We start from the raw sequence: 20,758 nt of genomic DNA, 5'->3' as shown, positions 1-20,758 counted from the left end.
AACCCAGATCCAAATAAAAACACAGATGAACCAATTATCCATAGTTTTTGGCAACGATAATTTTTCCATAGTTCTTGCTATTATGCCGTAAGTCCGTATTTTAAGGGTAATTTTTGTAAGACTTACAGCAAAATCTTAAGAGTTGGCAGATCTGTAAATAACATTTATAAAATTTGTTTAAACTATTGTATATATAAAATTTGTTTAAACTATTGTATATATAAACATGAGTCAGTTTTTAAAAACTAATCCTGCTAACTCTACTATCTAGAAATACTGGTTGTGGGTGTGTGTTAATTAGAAGTACACAACTCTTCATGTATAAGAAGTATCTGGTACCTTTCCTTCCTCTATAAGTTGAAATTGTAGAGTTTCCAGGTTTGTCTCATATTCCTGCCATTTTTCTGCCTCTTTTTCCAAAACCTGAATCTTTTCCTTGTATCTGATTATCTGCTCATCAGCTTCTCTTCTCTTCATCCCCAAAATTTCTGATTCCTGCAAATAGTATGAATTTATCTACAGAATTTACGTCAACACTTACTCTACCGGCAATAGCATGAACAAATATCTACCCATAGCATAACATGATGTTTGGGATCTACACTGCACACCTGCTTAAGTGGTTTGTGATGGAAGATCTAGGTCTCCACTGTTTGCATTTGGAATTGCATTAGTGATTAACAAATATCCATAATAACTAAGCAGAAGTGACAGACATACATCATAAACATGATAAAGGCATGTTGGCATGGAGCACATAGATGCACCATAAATGCCTTTATTGTGTGTCGGTCTGTCACTTATATTTTTGGCCATGAGCCAGATTGAACTTTTTAGCAGTCATTGTCATTACCTGTCTGTTGGTCAGCAGAGATACTCAATCTACTTGCTCATTTTTTTTGTCTCACATATAATGTTTTCAGATACTTACCTCACAATGACAAAATAGGTAAATCACATAATTAAATCACATGATCAAAATTTGTACATGTAGAATTTTTAAATGTGTGTATTCACCATTTATTACCTGGCAGAGAACCATGGCAGAGATTAGGCAGAAAATTCATTAAGTACCAGTACAACTATAAATGCTCAAGAACAAGCAGCCAGTTCTGATACAAATGTATCTCAAAATCCACGTCAATTTGCACACAACTTTTAAGATACCTATGTTACAAGGACATTTGAACACGTGGAAATATCCCACCTAGTCCATAGAATTGGTTTAATGCCAACTACAATGTCATGCAGTCTTCACCATCCCAGACTTTTGGACTTTTTGCTAAATAACTTTGAATAATTAATATACAACAAATTTTACAAAATGTTTGATATTATATTTACCATTGATATACTGCAGGGTTCGTACAGAATTCTGAATGATAAATTCAAAGACTTTTCCCAAACTTTCGAAGACCACAAACATAGATTTTCAAGAACTACTTTCGCTACCATTCTGTGTACAAGTTACATTATATGAGAAAACAATTAATGCAAAATACTACAATATTGTTTAATGATGAAATTCAAACTATAATTAATCAGAAGAAAGAAACCAGGAAAACTCAACTACATCCAAGCCTAACAACCTTAGACAATTTTATTTGTGATTATGGAAAGAAATTAACATTTTTGGGTTTATTTCAATTTTCAAAGGCTTTTAAAGACCTCGGGGTAATTTGCTCAATTTTCCCAAACTTTCAAGGCTTTGAAAATGCTACCTCATTTTTCTCAAACTGTCAAAGACCTTCAAAGACAGTAAGAACCCTGTACTGGTATTTACTTCTCCTTTGATCTAACTTTTTAGTATCTTTTTGGATCTTACCTATTTCATCAGTGCTAGATGGGGTCAGTTTCAGGACAAAAGATAAAAACTATATACATGAACCAACAAAAATAAACATGCAGAATAAGTATCACTGCTGAACAACAGGCAATTAATGACACTGACTGAGGAAAATGTCAACCCAGCTCATGGCTGGAAATATATTAACTAGGCAGAAGTGACAGACCTACACACCATAAGCCGTTTATAATGCATCTAGGCACTTTATGCCAACATGCTTTTATCATGTGCTGGCCTGCCACTTCTTCTTAATTGCATTTATTGGGATCCATGATTATGCCCACATTATATGAGGGACAGTGGCATAATGAGGGGTTTTATAATGAAAGACCACTGTATTTCATTCTTTTTATCATAAAATGGAAGCAAATATGTTATGTTTCTGATATCAAATAAACACTGATCAAATAATAGCCATTAAAAGCAAGAATAAGGATTATATTATTACAATTAGAAGTGGCATTTTAACATGAAATTCATTTAGTTGTTATAGCATCCGCCTCAGATGTGGGAGGTTGTGGGTTCAATCCCCAGCCGAGTCATACCAAAGACTTATAAAAATAGTACTAACAGCTGCCTCGCTTGGCGCTCAGCATTAAGAGGTTAGTGTTAGGACTGGTCGGCCTGGTGTCAGGATAATGTGAATGGGTGGGATATCATGCTACATGTCTGCAGCATGATGCCTCAAGTGCTAGACATCACTATAAACTGCCACACTGCAAACATTGTAGCGATATGACTGAAAAATTGTTAAAGCTATGTTAAAAATCCAAATCACATCACATGCATAACACACATTTAGTACCAGGACATAATATAAAACCATTAGCATTCAATGACAGTGATTTTGCTTGAAAAGTCAGAGGAAATGATAAATGAGAAATCAAGTATATTTTTGTAATCTGTTGTACTTCTGGTATAGTGATACAAACCTTAAGAAAATGAAAGTTAAATAGACAGGGGTAACATTATTCCATTACATCACTACCAAAAGCAATTATTAAATCAATCAATCCATCATTTGAATCTCTGTAACTTTGGTGAATTTATTACTGAATTGTTTAGTCTCTTAGGAACATCCAAAAAATTCTTGTGATTATTACTGTTTTAATTTTTTTAATTCACATTAGTCATGAGAATTAATTACTCTCAAGGGGAGGGAAACCTGTCTGTACATATTTTGAAGTTGTATGCATTGACTAACTGAGGTTCAACTCCATTTTAAACTAGCAATTGCAATGTTATTCAGGAACAAAGTTCAGAGGGACAATGTGGGCTTAAAATGAATGACAAGTTCAGAGGGACATTGTGAAATTAACATGAAAGACAAAGTTCAGAGGGACAATGTTGGACTTAACATGGTTGATAGCACTGAAGTCATAATTTAAAAAATGGCTAAACTGCAATATTATAGCTAGGTAAGTGACGTCTATGAAGGCTCTAACTTCTCAATGAAATTTGGTTAATCTTTATACAACTCTCACACTGATTTTAATTTAAACAGTCTTATACCCATTCCACCACATGCCTATCATGTACTGGTATATTTTTTGAACAGTGTCATCTTTCTCTCAGGTGATGAAGTAAACAACATGTAACAATCACATACAAAACTGACCAGTGTGTCCAAAAATGACATAGTTTCACAGTATCAATCTAGAGTTCAACGATCAGATATAGTCCAAAGATTATATATCCTAAATCTATAGTTTGCCATGTGATCAACTGACTTAAAAAATTAGGCAATGTGGAAAACAATGAGTTAGGACTGAAAATGTTTCAAAAAGGTCAATCAAAACAGCTTTTACCATGAAGGCTAATGTAAACATGTTAAGAGAAGAAAAAAATATGACCCATAAACTCAAGAAAGAATGTGCCCTACAAAGTTTGTCAAATGGCCAAACACCCATGCTAAGGTTGATGCTTTGCGCATGAGTAATATTAAATGGTACTGGAACAATTTCAGTACTAGATGGTAACATGAATGCCCAAAAGTTTGCAGATCTGCTTGACAACTGTATCTGACAGGTATATTCCAAGAAAAAACAAAACAATGCACCTGTTCATAGGGGAACTTTAGTTTAACAGCACAACTATGACAATCAGGTTTAAGTTATGTGTTGTGTGGCCCAAAGCCCTGATATAAAACATCATCAAAAAGTCTGTCATAGACTCAAATGTAACTGCAAAATTTTATCAAAATACTTGGTCAAAAGAAAACCTGGAAAAGGCAGTAAGGACTATGTGAACTTTGCTGCCTCTAAATTATTTTCAGGATCTGTATTATTTAATCCCACAAAAAAGATCTAAGATCAATGGGCTATCTTGCAAAGTATTAAGGTAAGCAATTCTAATTGTTCTACTGAGGGGACATTACTCTTGTCATCATAGTATGCATGAAAACATCTTCATATAAAGTACTATAATCTACCTCTTGCAGAGTCCTTATTCTTTTTTGCAAGTTTTCAGTTTCCAAGGAGCGATTTCTCTTTTCTTCCTCCATCTCTGAAATAAATTTTCTACTAGTTTCTTCCCACTCAGATAACTGACTTTCATATCTTTGCTGCATATCTTCAACATCATTGCTCTTTAGTAACTCTGAAATCTCTTCTTCAAGATCTGTAATTTTCTTTTCTGATGCTCTGTTTTCTTCCTGCAGCTCATGAACTGTCTCTGAATATAACTGGACTTTCTGAAACATGAAAACAAATAAGGTGCAGTAAAAAAATAAACCGTTCATTAAATTCTATGGCTGATATTTCTTAAGCACTAATGTGCACACAATCCACATTTTGTTATATGAAGGCAAAATTTGCAACTGTCTGCATCAAATGTAATTGCATGTAAACAGCTTCAGTCATTTGCCTAAGAAAACTCAGATCTAGAAAGATGTTTGTAAGAAATAAAATAGAACTACAATGAGACCCTGTTATAAAATGGTAGTTGGGGTCCATAGAACCTGACTGTGTTATAAACCAACCAAGTCAGTTAACTGAAGAAAATGATGCATTTACCTAAAATATGGCCCGGGGGGGGGGGGGAAGAGTGATGGATGGGTAATAAAAGCAGGAGTCAAAATACATGCTTTTGTTTTAATGAAGACAAACTAGTCTGACAAACACTTGCATACTGACAACTTACATTTGTGTAATTCAATCCATAATCTGTTAAGAACTGTAATTGTATATAATAAATTCATGAAATTGAGTATAGATCACATGTTACAAACTTGTATTATTTCTTCTCAATAGCTATGCTCATCGAGGTCATCCTCTAGATAACGATAGCCAAATCTATTTAACCACCCCTCTTTACCAAGAGGGAACATTGTTAAAGTTTCGTTTGAAAGATCTGTTATGACATAGTGCCTCATCTGGTTGATTTCCACTACCAGAAATGTTATAACAGATATAAAAAAAATCAGGCCAGATGTCAGAATAAGCAGATTATGATATCACAATGCACTGTTTACATTGTTTGTCAATATGGACAAAGAATTTGTTTATCTAACAACAGAAAAACTCCAATGCATTTTATATCAAGTTTGCGGCTTCCTCTCATGATGCCTCTGAATTTCTTCACTCCAAACCTATGGTTGTATATACAAGTTTAAACAGTCAATAATTTTGGTCTTAAAAATTGCCATATGGTATAATTTGCCACCAATAAGAATATAGATTGCAATTTGCAACGTTGGCAAGGCCCAGTGCGATCCCCGAGTAAACTTTTTACATGTTATTTTTCATATTTTTAAGAAGAAAAAACACTTTTTTTTGGAGTTCGAGAAAAATACATGTATAACGGAGCATGCTATAGCAATATCACACTGTTGTAGTAATGGGTGCATCACAAAGGTTCCTACTAACTACAGTTTACTCTGTAGGGCCATAAAAAGAAGAAATTTTGTTGGGAAACTTAACTTTGGAGAAGATGGGCATACTGGGGTCATAGCTCCTCTAAACAGTGAGATATAGAATACTCAAATCATTCAAAGTCTCATCAAAATAAAGGTGCTTAATAGCTTTTGCTGGTAGGCAATAGTCCTAAACAAAGTTATGCTGTGGAAACCAAAGTAAGAAGGACAAAGAACATGGAGCCATAACTCTTCTAATTGATAAGAACACTTTTTAAATTAAATTCATTCCAGGTCTTATTAGTATAAATTATCATTCAAGCATGACAGATCAATCCATATCTATAACAATTTATTAGCAATCATATATTCTATCTACTTTGACATGTTTAGAGAGTTTCTACATACATGCAAAAACATGAAAGACAAAGAACATAGGTATATTTAATATGAAATTCAAATATCTTAAAAGTTCCTTTTTCTTCTGACAAACATTTGGGTTCAAATGCAAAATGGTGGTGTGAGTGAATACCCAATTCTGGAAAGCAAAAGTGTGTACCAAAGTTTATAGATAAAATTAAATAAGTTTAGCCAATCATATTTTCTTCAGATTTCATCTACAGAGGGGCAAAATAATATGCTTAATTGCATGGTCTTGTAAATCATCACCAAACCTATAAAATAACAAAGTGGATTAATTTACTGACAGAGTTCTGAACAATTTAGGTTAGAATGCCAGATGTTAAATTATTTTGTCCATTTCTTTATTTGACACAAAGTTGAACTTTGATAACAGTAAAATGAGTTATTCATCATGTGACAGTCACATTACAAATGTAGATAATCAAGTCGAAAGAGTGAAGGTGCATCTGATTGGTTCCTTGATATTGATGGAATAATTCAAAATGGTGACAGGAAGTAGGGTTGTGTTATTTCACATGAATATATAAGTTTAACCATTTAAATAAATAAGCTGTACAGATTGCTGAAAAGCCCCATAATGTGACTTAAACCCTAGAACAATTTCCAACTATTTCACAATTTCTATATGCTCAGGTAGTAAATTATGAATAATTGTGGCATACAATTCCACTATTTCTGACTGCATGCCTTTAGGTCAATTTACAGTCTGCATTTCATCATGATCTGTACTGAAGAGATAAGTAATCAGGTGCTTTGGAGAAACAAGTTTCTGAATGCTACAAAAACCTCAGTGTTTTCCTACCAAAGTTGAAAAGTCTGAGAGGCATTGATATTTTAATATCAGTGAGTAATAATACTTTTAAGCTCATAATAATTACTTCATGTTATTGTACTGTGGATGTGTCACAATATGTGAAAAGCCTCTGTATCAATAAAATCAGTGGTTACTAGCTATTTGAACTATATGGATTTAGATACAATGAAATGATCTCAGTTCCTTTTAGAATGAAAAAAACATTGTATTAGGGGCTTTTATAAGTTGCTAATCCCCTTAGTTAAATTTTCAAACAATCATATATGTACTGCTCAATATATTTAACCAGTAAAGCATTACAAAGTCAGCATGAATAAAGGATAGCTTATTATTTTTCATGCTGTACAAGTGAGCACTAAATCAGGAGTAACCAGTGAAATATGGAAAACAGAATAGCACTGTTCCCCAGCCATAGGTCACGTGCTTCAATCTGTACACTCATAGTTTACAGCTTTTGATACAGTTACAGATGATCTTCATAATGTGGAGGGACCTACAGATGGACCCCTAGCAGGAAACTGAGCATCGGAAATTTACCATCATTAATTTACCAGTCTTTCAAGAACTTCAAAATAAAATTGCAGCATATTTCCTTAAAGCAAATAGATTAACTTTTCTGGGCATGGGCAACTCATAGTAAGAGAGGGGCCCAATCTAAATTTTGAAGGGCCCTGGCATGAGGCTATTGGACTGTTTGAGCCAAGCTTATATTAATGTTATTTTTAAAAATTATCAATAATCATTAATTGTGGCACAAAACAACTTTGTCAGTAAAATCAGGGTACAAACATCTGGCCATATATCATCTTTGTCCATCCTTTCCATTTTCCCACTGCTGTAAAATGCATAGGTGATGATGTCTATCTTACTCTTTCTGACATAAGATTTATCAGCAGTGATCATAGAACTCATTTTCATTTAGTCAAATTGTTTTCATTTGCTTCCAAACTGAAAACGTCTGAGAATATTTTATTCCTTGATTGGCAATGTGTACTTACTACAAGAACTGCTCATTGCTTAAAAAGGAGGTGAGCTTATCTTGTGATCTACTGGTTATAGATAGGTATCCTTCAGATCCTTTCATAATCTATGAGAGAGTAGACAAAATGGATAATAAACCATTAATACTTTATCGTGACTAGATGCCATGCTGACTTGAGCTGAACAATTTTCTGCTTCTCAGTGGTTCACTTCTGCCATGTTGATAATTATCGATGGTAATAATAGCCAGTAATTATTAAAGTAGCAGAATCTAACATTTAAGGAAAATGTAGGAATTGGAACAATCAGATTACTTTAATACTATTTTATAAGGATTAAAGTCAGGTATTTTATCAGCATTTTGGAACAAAATGTCAATGTGTTAAAATTTTGAAATTGTTATGTATATTTAATTTGCATTGTTTGTTTGTTAGGTTTTTTTAAATAAATTTATTTCATTACATGCCATTTCAACATAACATTGTATGTTGGACTTGACCTTGTCCAAAATTGAATTCATTCAGGCCTGGCCCTAGGATGTGCAGGGCCCAAGGCAGCATGCAGGGCCCAAGGCATCAGAAGCAATAAGTGGGGCCCCCAAGCAAAGAAACTGCATTACAGATTTTATTTCCTTAAAGCGCGGGGCCCAAGGCAGTTGCCTCATTCGCCTTGCCCTAGGGCCAATCCAAAGTTCATTTCTGCTTGACCTAAATAGACACTTATTCTGTCAACAACTAATACATAGCTAAATTATTCTCTATGTGTATGGGTTTAAAATCAGAATTATTATTAATAGAAGTAAATATGTTTATTTGGGTCTAGGTCTAGGTTTTGTAATTTCCTAAGTGTATATGACATAGTCCATGTCCCATGTAATGCTGCTCAGCTGGAAAATAATCTTCATTGAATCTGATCACTCCCCTTCAAAAAAGCCTTGCAAACTGAAATGTATTGGACCACGTACACATATATATAGTCATTAGCTTATTTACTGTTTCAGATTTTAGCCCAGAGATCTTTAAAACTATCACTGTAGTAATAAATTAGAGGAGAAAATGGAAAAAAAGATCTTTACCATATATATATATATATATATATATATATATATATATATATATATATATACACACACACACACACATATATATATATATATATATATATATATATATATATATATATATATATATATATAAATAATCTGAATGACATGTCTGTATTGGAGTCTGTTTCATTTCTTTGTGTTTTATTCTGACATTTTCTTACAATAGTAATAGAGTTTCAAAGGTATGTGGTTACCACGTTCCTCAGAGTAGTGTCAATTTTGTTTTGAGAACAGAGTCCACTTTCACAATCAGCCTTATTTTTGGTGGTGTATATTATAACACAATTTTCTACAATTCACGCAAGCTTTTCCTTGGATATTTCTATTGACGTATAAAATTTTCTGCAAGACCTAAACCACAGTAAATTATAACATGCTGGTTATTTCTGTTAACACTACTTTATATGCCATGCTTGGTTAGCAACAAACCATCCAATATGTCATATTTCCTAGTTTTGTCCTTAACTGATGATCTTTCCATGTAGCTGACTTTCCTAAAGCAATCAGTAATCTTTTGTTTCAGCATGACACACTCCTGTTGCGTATTAGACATTTTCCAAATTGCTGATCAATGAATCGATTTACTTTACCACTATAGGAACCAATTAAATCAGAATACCTCCATAGTTAGGACTAAGATCATGGATAACAGGCAAAAAAGACAGTGATCACATCATCCAAATTAAAATAAAGAATTTAATCATGCATTTGGTACGAGAAATCATGGAAACCACAGATAACTTGTGTGATCTTCCCTTCATCGGGCTTTAAAAGTTTCGTGACTCTCAATAAGTTTTGCAAGAAACCGATGATCCCAAAGCCTGGCAGAATCTCTGGGTTTTTAGGAATAAATGCACTCTGTTCAGTCAGTTTAAAGTCACTGTAATGATCTCTTATTTTTATTTTGCCTATAGGCCTATATCTAAGAGAATATGCCACATCAAGAAAGAAAAAATTCTTTACTTCCGAACTTGAGTTTCAGTAATCTTATGAAATGAGAAAGAGAGACTTTCTTGGCATCAGTAACCTGTAGCTGTTTAAACAGTAAACAGTCATTCTTAATGCTCATAGAAAACTATCACCAAGGCAGCTTATATAGTGGATTTTTGTAAAGAAAATAAGCAATAAACAACCCCCATTGCACATATAACTCAATGACAACAGCTTAAGTTAATTTGTTATGAGTCCATTGACCAATAATGTAGGAGAGCCTATTAGCTTCTTTGTTTTTGTGGGTAAGGGCCATTTTTCAGCACAACATAGGTTATATGTGGTAGCCGGTCCATTTGGTGGAGAAAGAACATAGGACCCTGAGATGAACCAACTCACTGGAAACTACTAGCATGTTTTCTCACATACCCACACAGAGGTAAAATGTGTGAGTGGCACCCTGGGCCCCAAAAGAGCCCTTTAGAGTAATCTGTGTATGTAAAGTATACAAAGTGGAACATCTAAATTTGAAGGTGAGTAAATTAAGTATATGTGTATTGAAGAAACAAGATATTACACTTTGTTGTCGTGAATGAAAATGTTTAAGGAATGTTTATTAAATATTATTGGCTAGTTCGTTATCAGTAGCAATGTTTCTTTGAAGTCAAACTTTACTCCATATGTAAAATGCAAAACATGATTATTACAGTCATTGGAAAGCATGAAAGTGAGATTCAATTTTTAGGACAAAACGTCAAAATGCAACTATATGTCTGAGAAGGATATGAAATCTGTGATGTAAGCAAAGTCCAGTAAAACTAAATTTAAGAACTGGTTGATGGAGTTTAACTTCATGAAACTCAGCAGCAAGTTAGAGTATTTTATACTTTTTACATAATGCATATACCAATTAAATATTCATAATCGTAATGGAGTAGTTTATACCACATTAGGGCAGATGCAAAAGAACATTTTCAATTCTCAGAAGCAACTTGGAAAAGATTTTGGAAAAGTATAAAAAACAATACCATTCGGTCTCTAATGAGTGCTTAGATGAACAGTAATTACACTCACATTTCCTTCAAACTCTCCAATGAACCATTGGCAGCAGCAAAGTCTGTAAGAGTTAATACTGTACCCCAAAGTCCAATGGGTTTTGATAAAGAAACTTTGTATGTAGTTTATTATTTAATGTCTTTTTTTTTGTTGAAAATGTATGACAATGCTCAGTCTACCAACTATTTTGGAGGGAAGTATTTTAAATGAAAATATATATTTTATTTTCTTCATTCTAATTCCCATTCATTTTCTATTTTCCATGTGCTTGTGTAAGTAGATAACTTAATCTCAGTTTTATATTGCTTAATTGGGTCACATGATGAAAAATAATTTGCAATAAAAAAAATGCTCAGTGGCACAATGGTACAGACTAAAATGAATTGTTATAGCAGATGATAATGCTTAAGAAATGCTGACCTTTAAACCCCCTATATCATGATATTTTTAATCTATATTTCCTCCAACAGGAAGACTGAAACATACCCTTTCTTCCTCTATGACCATCAGTTGAAGAGTTTCAAGACTTTTCTGGCATTCTTTCATTTTCTCCATTTCTACTTCCAGTACCTGGCATTTTTTCTGGTAGCTAGATATTTCATCATCTACTTCTTGCTTTTTCACCTTTGAAATCTCTAACTCCTGTCAAAGGCACACAAAATAATTATCAAATTTGGTCAGATAATGTATATAACCTCTAAGGCTAGGCTAAAATATGGTACATCTCAACTGCTGTATTGTGTGGACAGATACAGTAATTAGGAATTCAGTAGGAACCAATTTTCATCCATTTTCTGGTCACTACACACAAAACAAAGTTCCAACAAACTATTATATATGTCAAAAGAACATGACCATCTTTCCAAGACCATGAATTAAGATACCTATGAAAGTAAATCTTGCAAGACTTTGAAAATTTATAGCCACAAAAATAAATCAATTCACAAAACCTAAGATCACAATATCTAAAATCAGTCATTTTTTTATACTTTTATGTATTGTATGTAAACTACTGGAGGACAGAACTACAAAGCAAGAAGTGTTCCTTGATGAGACTGGTGTTCTACCGGCCAAAAAGAATTGCCAGGAGTACAAGATAAATCCATTTCTTCTGTCATTTTACCTGTTTTAACTGCTTAGCATTTAACCCATTTCTGATATCCTTGGAAAATTCCAACATACCAAATATGGTTAGAAAAGTACTTTGTTACATGTTGAAGTTAACACATCAGATGAAACTTGTATGTGCAATACAAGTTCTTTCTAACAGCCTTTCACATTAAATGATATCTGAAGCAGAAAATCACCAAATTGTTCCAGACAATGTCAAGATTTATCTATGTAAAATTTAGTTACATCTAATGTGGCATCATTCAATGCATTCATCTAATATATTCACAAACTGGGTGGATATGACCATTTACTCATAGTTAGAATACAAAGGTAAACACCCTGACATAAACTTGATTATTCAATGCCAGCTACTTACCTGCTCTAGAATTTTAATTTTCTCCTGTAGGTGTGCTGATTCTAGTAGGTGTCTCTTTTGTTCTTCGTTCTTTGATATCAGTTTCTGCTGGGTTTCCTTCAATTCTGATATCTCAGTCTTGTACTTTTCTTGCAGATCTTCAGCATCCTGGAAGCTAAAAATCTTGGCTTTAAGTTCTGTTATTTTTCTCTCCAGCATTTCATTTTCCTCTTTGAGCTCATGCACTGTCTCAGAATATACTTCAAGTTGCTGAAACAAGAAGAAATTATTGTGGCAAGCAGTTAGACATGGCAATTAATACAAAATACTATACAAATAAGTTATATTCAAATTATTATTATTATTCATTTAAGTTGAACATTGCATCTTAGTACCAATGTCAAATGGAAAGAATGTTTACAGAATATGAATACTTTGCCAGTCCCTTTTCTAGATGACTCTTTGTTCAAATAAGGACCAGAACAGACTTAAACTAAGTTTTATTATATATTTCATAATGAAATATTTGAAAGATATTAGAGAAAACATGATATTGCCTCAATGCTGATACCACTTTTATCACCAAAGTGGAGATATCACTTTTGGATCAACTGTATTCTTGCATTTAGGAAGTACATCTGCGTTATGCATGTTGTTCAGATATGTATTTCCATTTAGGCCTACATGTATTTTTTTTCTCTTCTTCCTTTCCTGCTCAATTTCTCCCACTCTTCCTCTCTCTACCCATCATAATTAATAGATCTTAAAATTTATTACATACCCATTTAACCTTACATGGTTGATACAGATGTTCAATCTTTACTTCCATATTGCACATTCTGTATTGCATGCCTAAAATTTCCCTATCACACAACATGGAACTACTTTTGTAAGTTAAAATATTAAATAACTAATAAAAAATATAGAATGATTATTGCAATACATTTTAAATTATTCAAAAATGACAACACCATTTGTAATTCTAAGAAATGCAGTTATATTTAGTGAAAATGGCTGCTTTTGGTGCTGGGGATAATGGGCGAGTACTGTTGGTAGCAAAGGGCAGTTTATGTGCATTTCACTGTAGTGGTGGACAGCAATATCTTGGACAGACTGTTTGACAATAAGTTCTCAAAAGAAGCTCATGTGAAAAGTCACATGAAGAGAGAGAGAGAGAGAGAGATAAGTACTTTGCTGCTAAACTCTTGTATTATCCAAAGTAACAAAGACTCATGGAGTCGTCTCAAGATTCAAGGCATGGTTAGAAATGCCCCACATATGGACAAAACTTTACCCCATGTTTAATTCCCAAGAGACATTCAACAACGTAAATCATCTAAAATGTGGTCTTCTGAAATATATCTTTTTAAGGAGCAAGTTTAATTGGAGGGAATTACAATTTGTCTATTAAATCTTAGCATAAAACTGACAAACATTTGCAACATTAATGTAGGCGTATCTCAAAGAGCAGCAGCTGTTATGATTGTGACCCAGATTAGAAATGTTACATCCATTATTTACAGTGTTAGTAAGATTGCTAGACAGGGACACAATGAGGGAAATGTATGTTTACAATTTAAATTCTTGCAACTGTTCAAGTAGAAAATAAAGAGAAGAAAACAGATCAATTTTGCAATATTGTTTAGATTCTTCTCGTTAAAAAATATCCAAAGGAATGTTATAACTATACTGAAAGAGACCGAATCTTTGATTTCTTAATTTTATATTTTAATTATCACTTTAAGTTCAATGCATACATAATTTCGTCTATTAAGTGAAAACACACAATAAAATAGGAGTTTGAATGTATTGTAAATTAGTTTTCTGTCTAAACCTGAATGTATTTAATTACTGTTAGTCTTCAAAATTTGCCCTGAAATTTACTTGGAAGTAAATTTCGCTTCAGAAGTTGAATTTAAGAAAGGGGCCGCTCACTGTTCCATTTGAGTAATAAAGAAAAACTTACCTTGCCATTGCCGATAGATTAAATCCACTCATACACATTTTTAAAAATTAAAAGCGAAATAAGTAAATACATATCTGTAATACAAACATACCTACATATATGTAAATATTGAGAGCTCTACTATATCTTTAATAAAACGCCAAATGTCCAATTCATTTTTTTCAAGTATACATTAAAAAATTATAAACAGAATATGCAAATAAAAAGAGGATATGCAACAAATACAAAACCACACAAGTGTTTTGTTCCAAGTCAAGGGAAAGAACTTGTTTGATATGGCGTATGAATATTCCTACTCCATATCAACCAAGTTCTTTCCACCCGCTAGGAAGAAAACACATATGTAGCTTTGTCTATGTATCAACACTGTTGATCCTCTAGTATACATTTACGTAATCAAGTAAAAGGTGCCATCAAAAATGCATAAAAATGAACCCCAAACAACAAAAAGCAGGCTTCAAGTATTAACATTTTTATCAGGGCCTTCCATTATATTTAATGTTGGAGGGTGAGTTGCTAAAGTAAGTGGCAGGTTTGGGGGACCTCCCCCAATGGAGATGCAGTTTTTATTTTAAAGCAGCCAGATGTAAAGTGAAAGTAGTCAGGTAAATCACCTGCCTCCCAGCTAATAAGGAAAGCCTGTTTTGTAATAGGTTTTCCACACGAATCAAACAAAGTGTCAGTGACTGAACATACATTATCTGTTACTATTGGATATTCTGTTTCAACCACACAATATCATACCTGTTATACTCAATAACAAATGGTACACATTTTTAAGAAAAATTCTTGATTACATATAGTAATAAAATTGTATAGATAGCCATTTAGCTATCATCATAATCATAATGTCTAAAAACAATGGAGTAATCAGGCATTGATTAGTGTTGATTGCAAACCAAAATTGACAAAATTAGGGTACAGCATCTGTTACCATAAGAAATGTGGCAAAAAATAAAATCTCTTCCTTTTTGCATGAAAACATGTGTTAACTTGACAAAATATAAAATTTGAAGTATTATATGTACAATCTAAATTTGTAAAAAAGTCGCCTTATTAAATTTTTAAAAAAATTTCTGAATTTTTTATCAATGTAATTAATGCAGCTATTAACAGCACTGACACAGAATGGAGAAACAAAACCATGCAAATCGTAGCTTTTTGCCTTAAAAATACAATAATAAGAAAATGTGATTTTCAGTAGATATATGGAAATATTTCATTCCTGAAGTGGAAACACTTTGTACTGTCACTCAGCTTTGCCTCTCATGACAATACAATGTTCTACTTAGCTTGTAAAAAACTTCCTTATATAACCTCAAAAATTGTAGATATCCTCTATTTATCATTGGTGAAATTCCAAGGTCAACTGAAAAACATTATTTTGCATGGTATTTATGCTGTTTATCTGTTACAAGTTTAAACTCTTGCAAGTTTTATGTTTACCTCTGTAAAATGCTTAAACTCATGAAGTCTTGTTTACCTCTGTTACATGTTTACACTCATGCAAGTCTTATGTTTACCTCTGTTACATGTTTACACTCATGCAAGTTTTATGTTTATTTCTGTTACATGTTTACACTCATGCAAGTTTTATGTTTACTTCTGTTACATGTTTACACTCATGCAAGTTTTATGTTTACTTCTGTTACATGTTTACACTCATGCAAGTTTTGTTTATCACTGTTACATGTTTACACTCATGCAGGGGCCCCGAGTGGCCAAGTGGTCTAAAGCGCTCTCCGTTACAAATCACTGCCATCTCACCTCTGTCTGCGTGGGTTTGAGTCTAGGATTCGGCCAATGTGGGTATGTGAGAAAGCTTGCCAGTAGCTTCTCATGGGTCGGTGGTTCTTCCTGGGGTTTTCCTGAGTTCTTCCTCCACCAATTATACTGGCCGCCATGCATAGCCTATCATGTGCTGAAAAATGGCATTAAACCCCACAACAACAACAACACTCAAACAAGTTTTATGTTTACTTTTGTTACATGTTTTCACTCATGCAATTTTATGTTTATCTCTGCTACATGTTTACACTCATGCAAGTTTTATGTTTATCTCTGCTACACATTTACACACATGCAAGTTTTATGTTTATCACTGCTACATGTTTACACTCATGCAAGAAGTTTTATGTTTACCTCTGTTACATGTTTATACTCATGCATGTTTTATGTTTACCTCTGTTGCATGTTTACACTCATGCAACCTTTATGTTTATCTCTGCTACACTTTTACACTCATGCAAAATTTACGTTTTTCTCTGCTCTTGCAAGTTTTATGTTTACTTCTTTTACATGTTTACACTCATGCAAGATTTATGTTTACTTCTGTTACATGTTTACACTCATGCAAGTTTTATATTTTCCTCTGTTACATGTTTACACTCATGCAAGTTTTAACTACTGTTACATGTTTAGACTTATGCAAGTTTAATATTTATCTCTGCTACATGTTTACACTCACGCAAATTTTATATTTACCTCTGTTACATGTTTAGACTTATGCAAGTGTTATGTTTACCACTGTTACATGTTTAGACTCTTGGAAGTTTTATGTTTACCTCTGTCATATCTTGGCACTGACTTTCTAAACCAGAGATCTTGAATTCACACTCAGCATGTAATTCAGGTTCCTCAAGAGTCATCTTGTATTTGTCAAGTTCCTCTCTCAGTTGGGAGTTCCTGTGTCTGAGGTCACTTAACTCCTCCTGTACCTTCTTTTTTTCATCCTGGAATTCTGTCATGGCCTCTGTATATGCTGAAACCCTCTGCAATTGAACAGCATTCTGGTTGAGTTAAATAGTCATATTATTAGCATAAAAATGAGCATGAGATCAAACAGTTGTGAAAAGAAAGCTGAGCTCATCTGCACATATGATGCAGATTTAACATGTTTATCTTGTCAGTTCCAAAGTGATCAATACTGAATTATTGTGAAGACAAGGAGACCAGGGCCTGAATGTTGAATCTGTATTAAAGACATTGCTTTTAAATGCATGAACCTAAACAATAAGGTCAAAAGGATAGTTTTGTGGTTTCGTTAGCTTAACACCTTTTTTCAGCACATGATAGGCTATACATTGCAACCTGTATATTTGGTGGAGGAAGAACCTAGGAAAAACCTGGGAATAACCACCAACCCACATTGATTTAGCAGAGACTCAAACCCATGTGGACAAATGTGAAATGTCTGTTACATGTATAAAGGGAATCCATCAAGGAGTTAGGAAATATGTACAAATTAAGACTTTGTCCAAAATCTAAACAAACTGTTAATGACAATACCACTGCCAGAAAAGTGACTGCTATGTCACACTAACAAATCAGGTTAGATGCAAGTCATGGCAACCAGGCAGCAGTATTGTGAGACCTCAGCATGCATGCACTTGTGCCTAAGAAATAATACACATGTTGATAGTTAGATGCTACACAAAGCAATTGGGTCAGTCAGTTACACAAATTGTTTTATTTATTTTTTTACTCATTTTTTTCACAGGGCAATGAGCCATAAAAGAGGCAATCGGGGTAGATTGGAGGGTAAAGGGGCTCTGTATCTTATTTCTAGAGGCAATCTACAATACACTTTGCCACCAATTTCTCCACCTATGGCACAAAAAGAATTACAACAGTATAGATGATATAATCAATACAAAAACAATCCTAAAAATTAAGACACATTCACCTACTTTGGGTTCGCTGTTAAATTTTTCTCAGGATGAATACACATCAGGTTTAATGCTTACATGCTACAGCATCTGAGAAACTAATCATAAACATAAAATGTTGATACAGTCAATTAACATACATGCCAACCCTGTAGGAGATACAATTGTAATTATTGGTATTATAAGTGGCAAAAAAAATAATTTGGGTGTAAAAAGTGTAATGTACATATTACATGCCAGAAATACAGCACATATGAAAAAGATACATTTTTACCACTAACCTGGTTCTGCAGCTGAACAAAATTCTTGTCACAAAGGGCAGAATCCATATGAATTAGAATCAGAATACAAACACAACATAAACTGAAAATGTTTTATGTTCAGCACTCACATTAACTAGTCTAGCTGTATAACCTTTGCTGAATGATAGTGAACTAAAATTCTGCAATGAACATGATCATGTGTTCAAAGTTACTGTTTTACATTACTCTCATATAAATCTTTTCAAGTTTGTAAAGTGGTGTTGATTTTTCCTTTTTTCAAATCTGACATGTTTTGAAGTTTGAAAAGATCCATCTGCTCTAACAATTTCTGTCATGAAACATCCACAACTCACACTGTAAAGCATTTTGCTAAAAAAAACTGGTGCAATTTTCTTTAAAAGAACAGACTGGTCAACTAACTAGCTAGCTTATCAATATAATGAATTTGTGAGGCAAAATTCATATCTGTATAATCAAGTCTGCTTTCTTGGAAATGGGTCATATGCAGTTGGTATAAATAGCAAATAAGAAAAGTACCCTTACACTATTTTTATGCAGCAGTCATCTTTTTAAGAATGTTCTCAAATTTATGAGTGGAATTAAAGAGACTATGTGGGACTATTTTCATTTTTTCTTTGTTAATATACCAAAAAAGCATAATCCATATACAGGTGAGTGTAAAATGTAATTTCGTGAAAAAACCCAAAATGATTATGCCAAAAACAAAATGGTTGACGTGTATGAATTAAACAAGAAAGAGGTCACATTGACCTCCTTTTTGTATCCATGGTCTTGGGTGGTTAAATATACAGTAGAATATAATCCTGACCCTTGTTATATGGAAAATTATAATAAATGGTGTCTCTATAACATACAATTATGTAAATTCAACTAGAGCTATAAGCAATAGATGCATTGCAATAGAACCCCACTTGCTATAGTTGATCTAGAGATTTAATAATGGTATTTGTGTTGGAAAACCAAAGCTAGATGATTGGCATTCATGGCCATTACTCCCTTAATTGATGACTTTGAATGCTTGAAATCCACATCCTGCAAAGAGTCATTATTACAAGCAAATTCCATGCAAAAGATATAATGTTGATCAACAAGGGCCATAACTTTATCCAGAATGGAGTAGACATGACATAACACATAAAAGACATAACTCTAGCTAATACAGAATTATCATATCAAACTGCATCGAAATTGCTGATTACAAACATCATATCATTGTAAAGATATGCAGCTGACAAAGGTCATAACTCTGTCCAAAATGGAATAGAGGAGACAAAACCCATAAAAGGTACATCTAGTTTTAACAGACAATCTTTATATTAAATTCCATTAGAATATGTTGCTTGGTTCTCAAACTAAGAATTGACAATTAACAAAACCTCATTAAAGCAGTCACTTATGGCTTCCTGATATCTCTAAACCCAATGTAATCCTTAGAAAATTCATGTTGGCTGTGGTGATGGCAAATATCTGTCCTGCCACATGACATACTCAAATCAACACATGATGTCCACTAAACATAATTGTTGCCCTTTCTGCCTTTTCCCCCAACAATCTAAATATACCCATTTTTTCTTCTGTACTATTAAAACTTTTTTATGAGGTCTATTGTCCTTTCTGCATTGACGTGTTTATTCTTGACACATTGATAAAAAAAAAGCAACAGCTTGATCATGCAGATATTTTGCACGACAAAATACGTGCAGTTTAAAGCATCTAAAGTACTCCGGTAAAATAGTCTGGTTTCCAGACCATTACCACTGAATCTAATATGAAACCCAGATGTGAATCAAACAGAGATGAACCAGTATCCAGATTTTACTGCAATCATATTTTTGTAATGTGTACCTTTCTTCCGAAAGTCCCTATTTTAAGGTCATTTAAGACTTAAGACAAAACATAAGGGTCGACATCTCTGACGTTTCCATGTGAAGACAAGAATATGCTTGGTACGTGACATAACTCTATCCAAAATTAAGTGACAACATAAAGCCCATAAAAGAAACATATAGGTTTGAGACAATCTTAATACCACATTGCAAAAGAATATTGGAATGGTTCTTTACTTGTGCTAATTACAAATAATATCCCATTTAAAGAATATGAAGTTAATTTTGAAGAGTCATAACTCTATTTAAACATGAATCAACAAGGTGAAACCCATAAAAGATTTATCTAGGTCTATAAGACAATGTTCACACCAAAATTACATCAGAATGTGTTGAAAGGGTCACAAACTATCCTAGTTAGAATGATATGCTCTAATGAAGATTAAAAATTAATTGAAAAAAAGGACCATAACTCTGTCAAAATTTAAATGTATCCCAATAACAATGCAACATAAAAATACTGTGGATCATTCAAATG

General features: G+C 33.2%; 1 protein-coding gene across 1 annotated transcript in view; it reads right to left on the bottom strand.

Moving 5' to 3' along the window:
- LOC149806602 (uncharacterized) overlaps positions 1-20,758 on the bottom strand; it is a 186,706-nt gene that overhangs the window by 56,009 nt on the left and 109,939 nt on the right. The window contains exons 30-34 of the mRNA XM_089955423.1: positions 17,007-17,213; positions 12,498-12,746; positions 11,495-11,650; positions 4,278-4,538; positions 340-495 (exon numbers count right to left, since the gene is read on the bottom strand). Of these exons, the coding sequence (XP_089811549.1) occupies positions 340-495; positions 4,278-4,538; positions 11,495-11,650; positions 12,498-12,746; positions 17,007-17,213 (1,029 nt within the window). The remainder of the gene's footprint in view (positions 1-339; positions 496-4,277; positions 4,539-11,494; positions 11,651-12,497; positions 12,747-17,006; positions 17,214-20,758) is intronic.

Source organism: Sinohyriopsis cumingii, chromosome 1, assembly GCF_028554795.1.
Source record: "Sinohyriopsis cumingii isolate HCF-2022 chromosome 1, ASM2855479v2, whole genome shotgun sequence".
Lineage (NCBI taxonomy): Eukaryota > Metazoa > Mollusca > Bivalvia > Unionida > Unionidae > Sinohyriopsis > Sinohyriopsis cumingii.
Note: the sequence above shows the minus strand (reverse complement) of the source record. Positions and strands in the feature narration are given on the sequence as shown.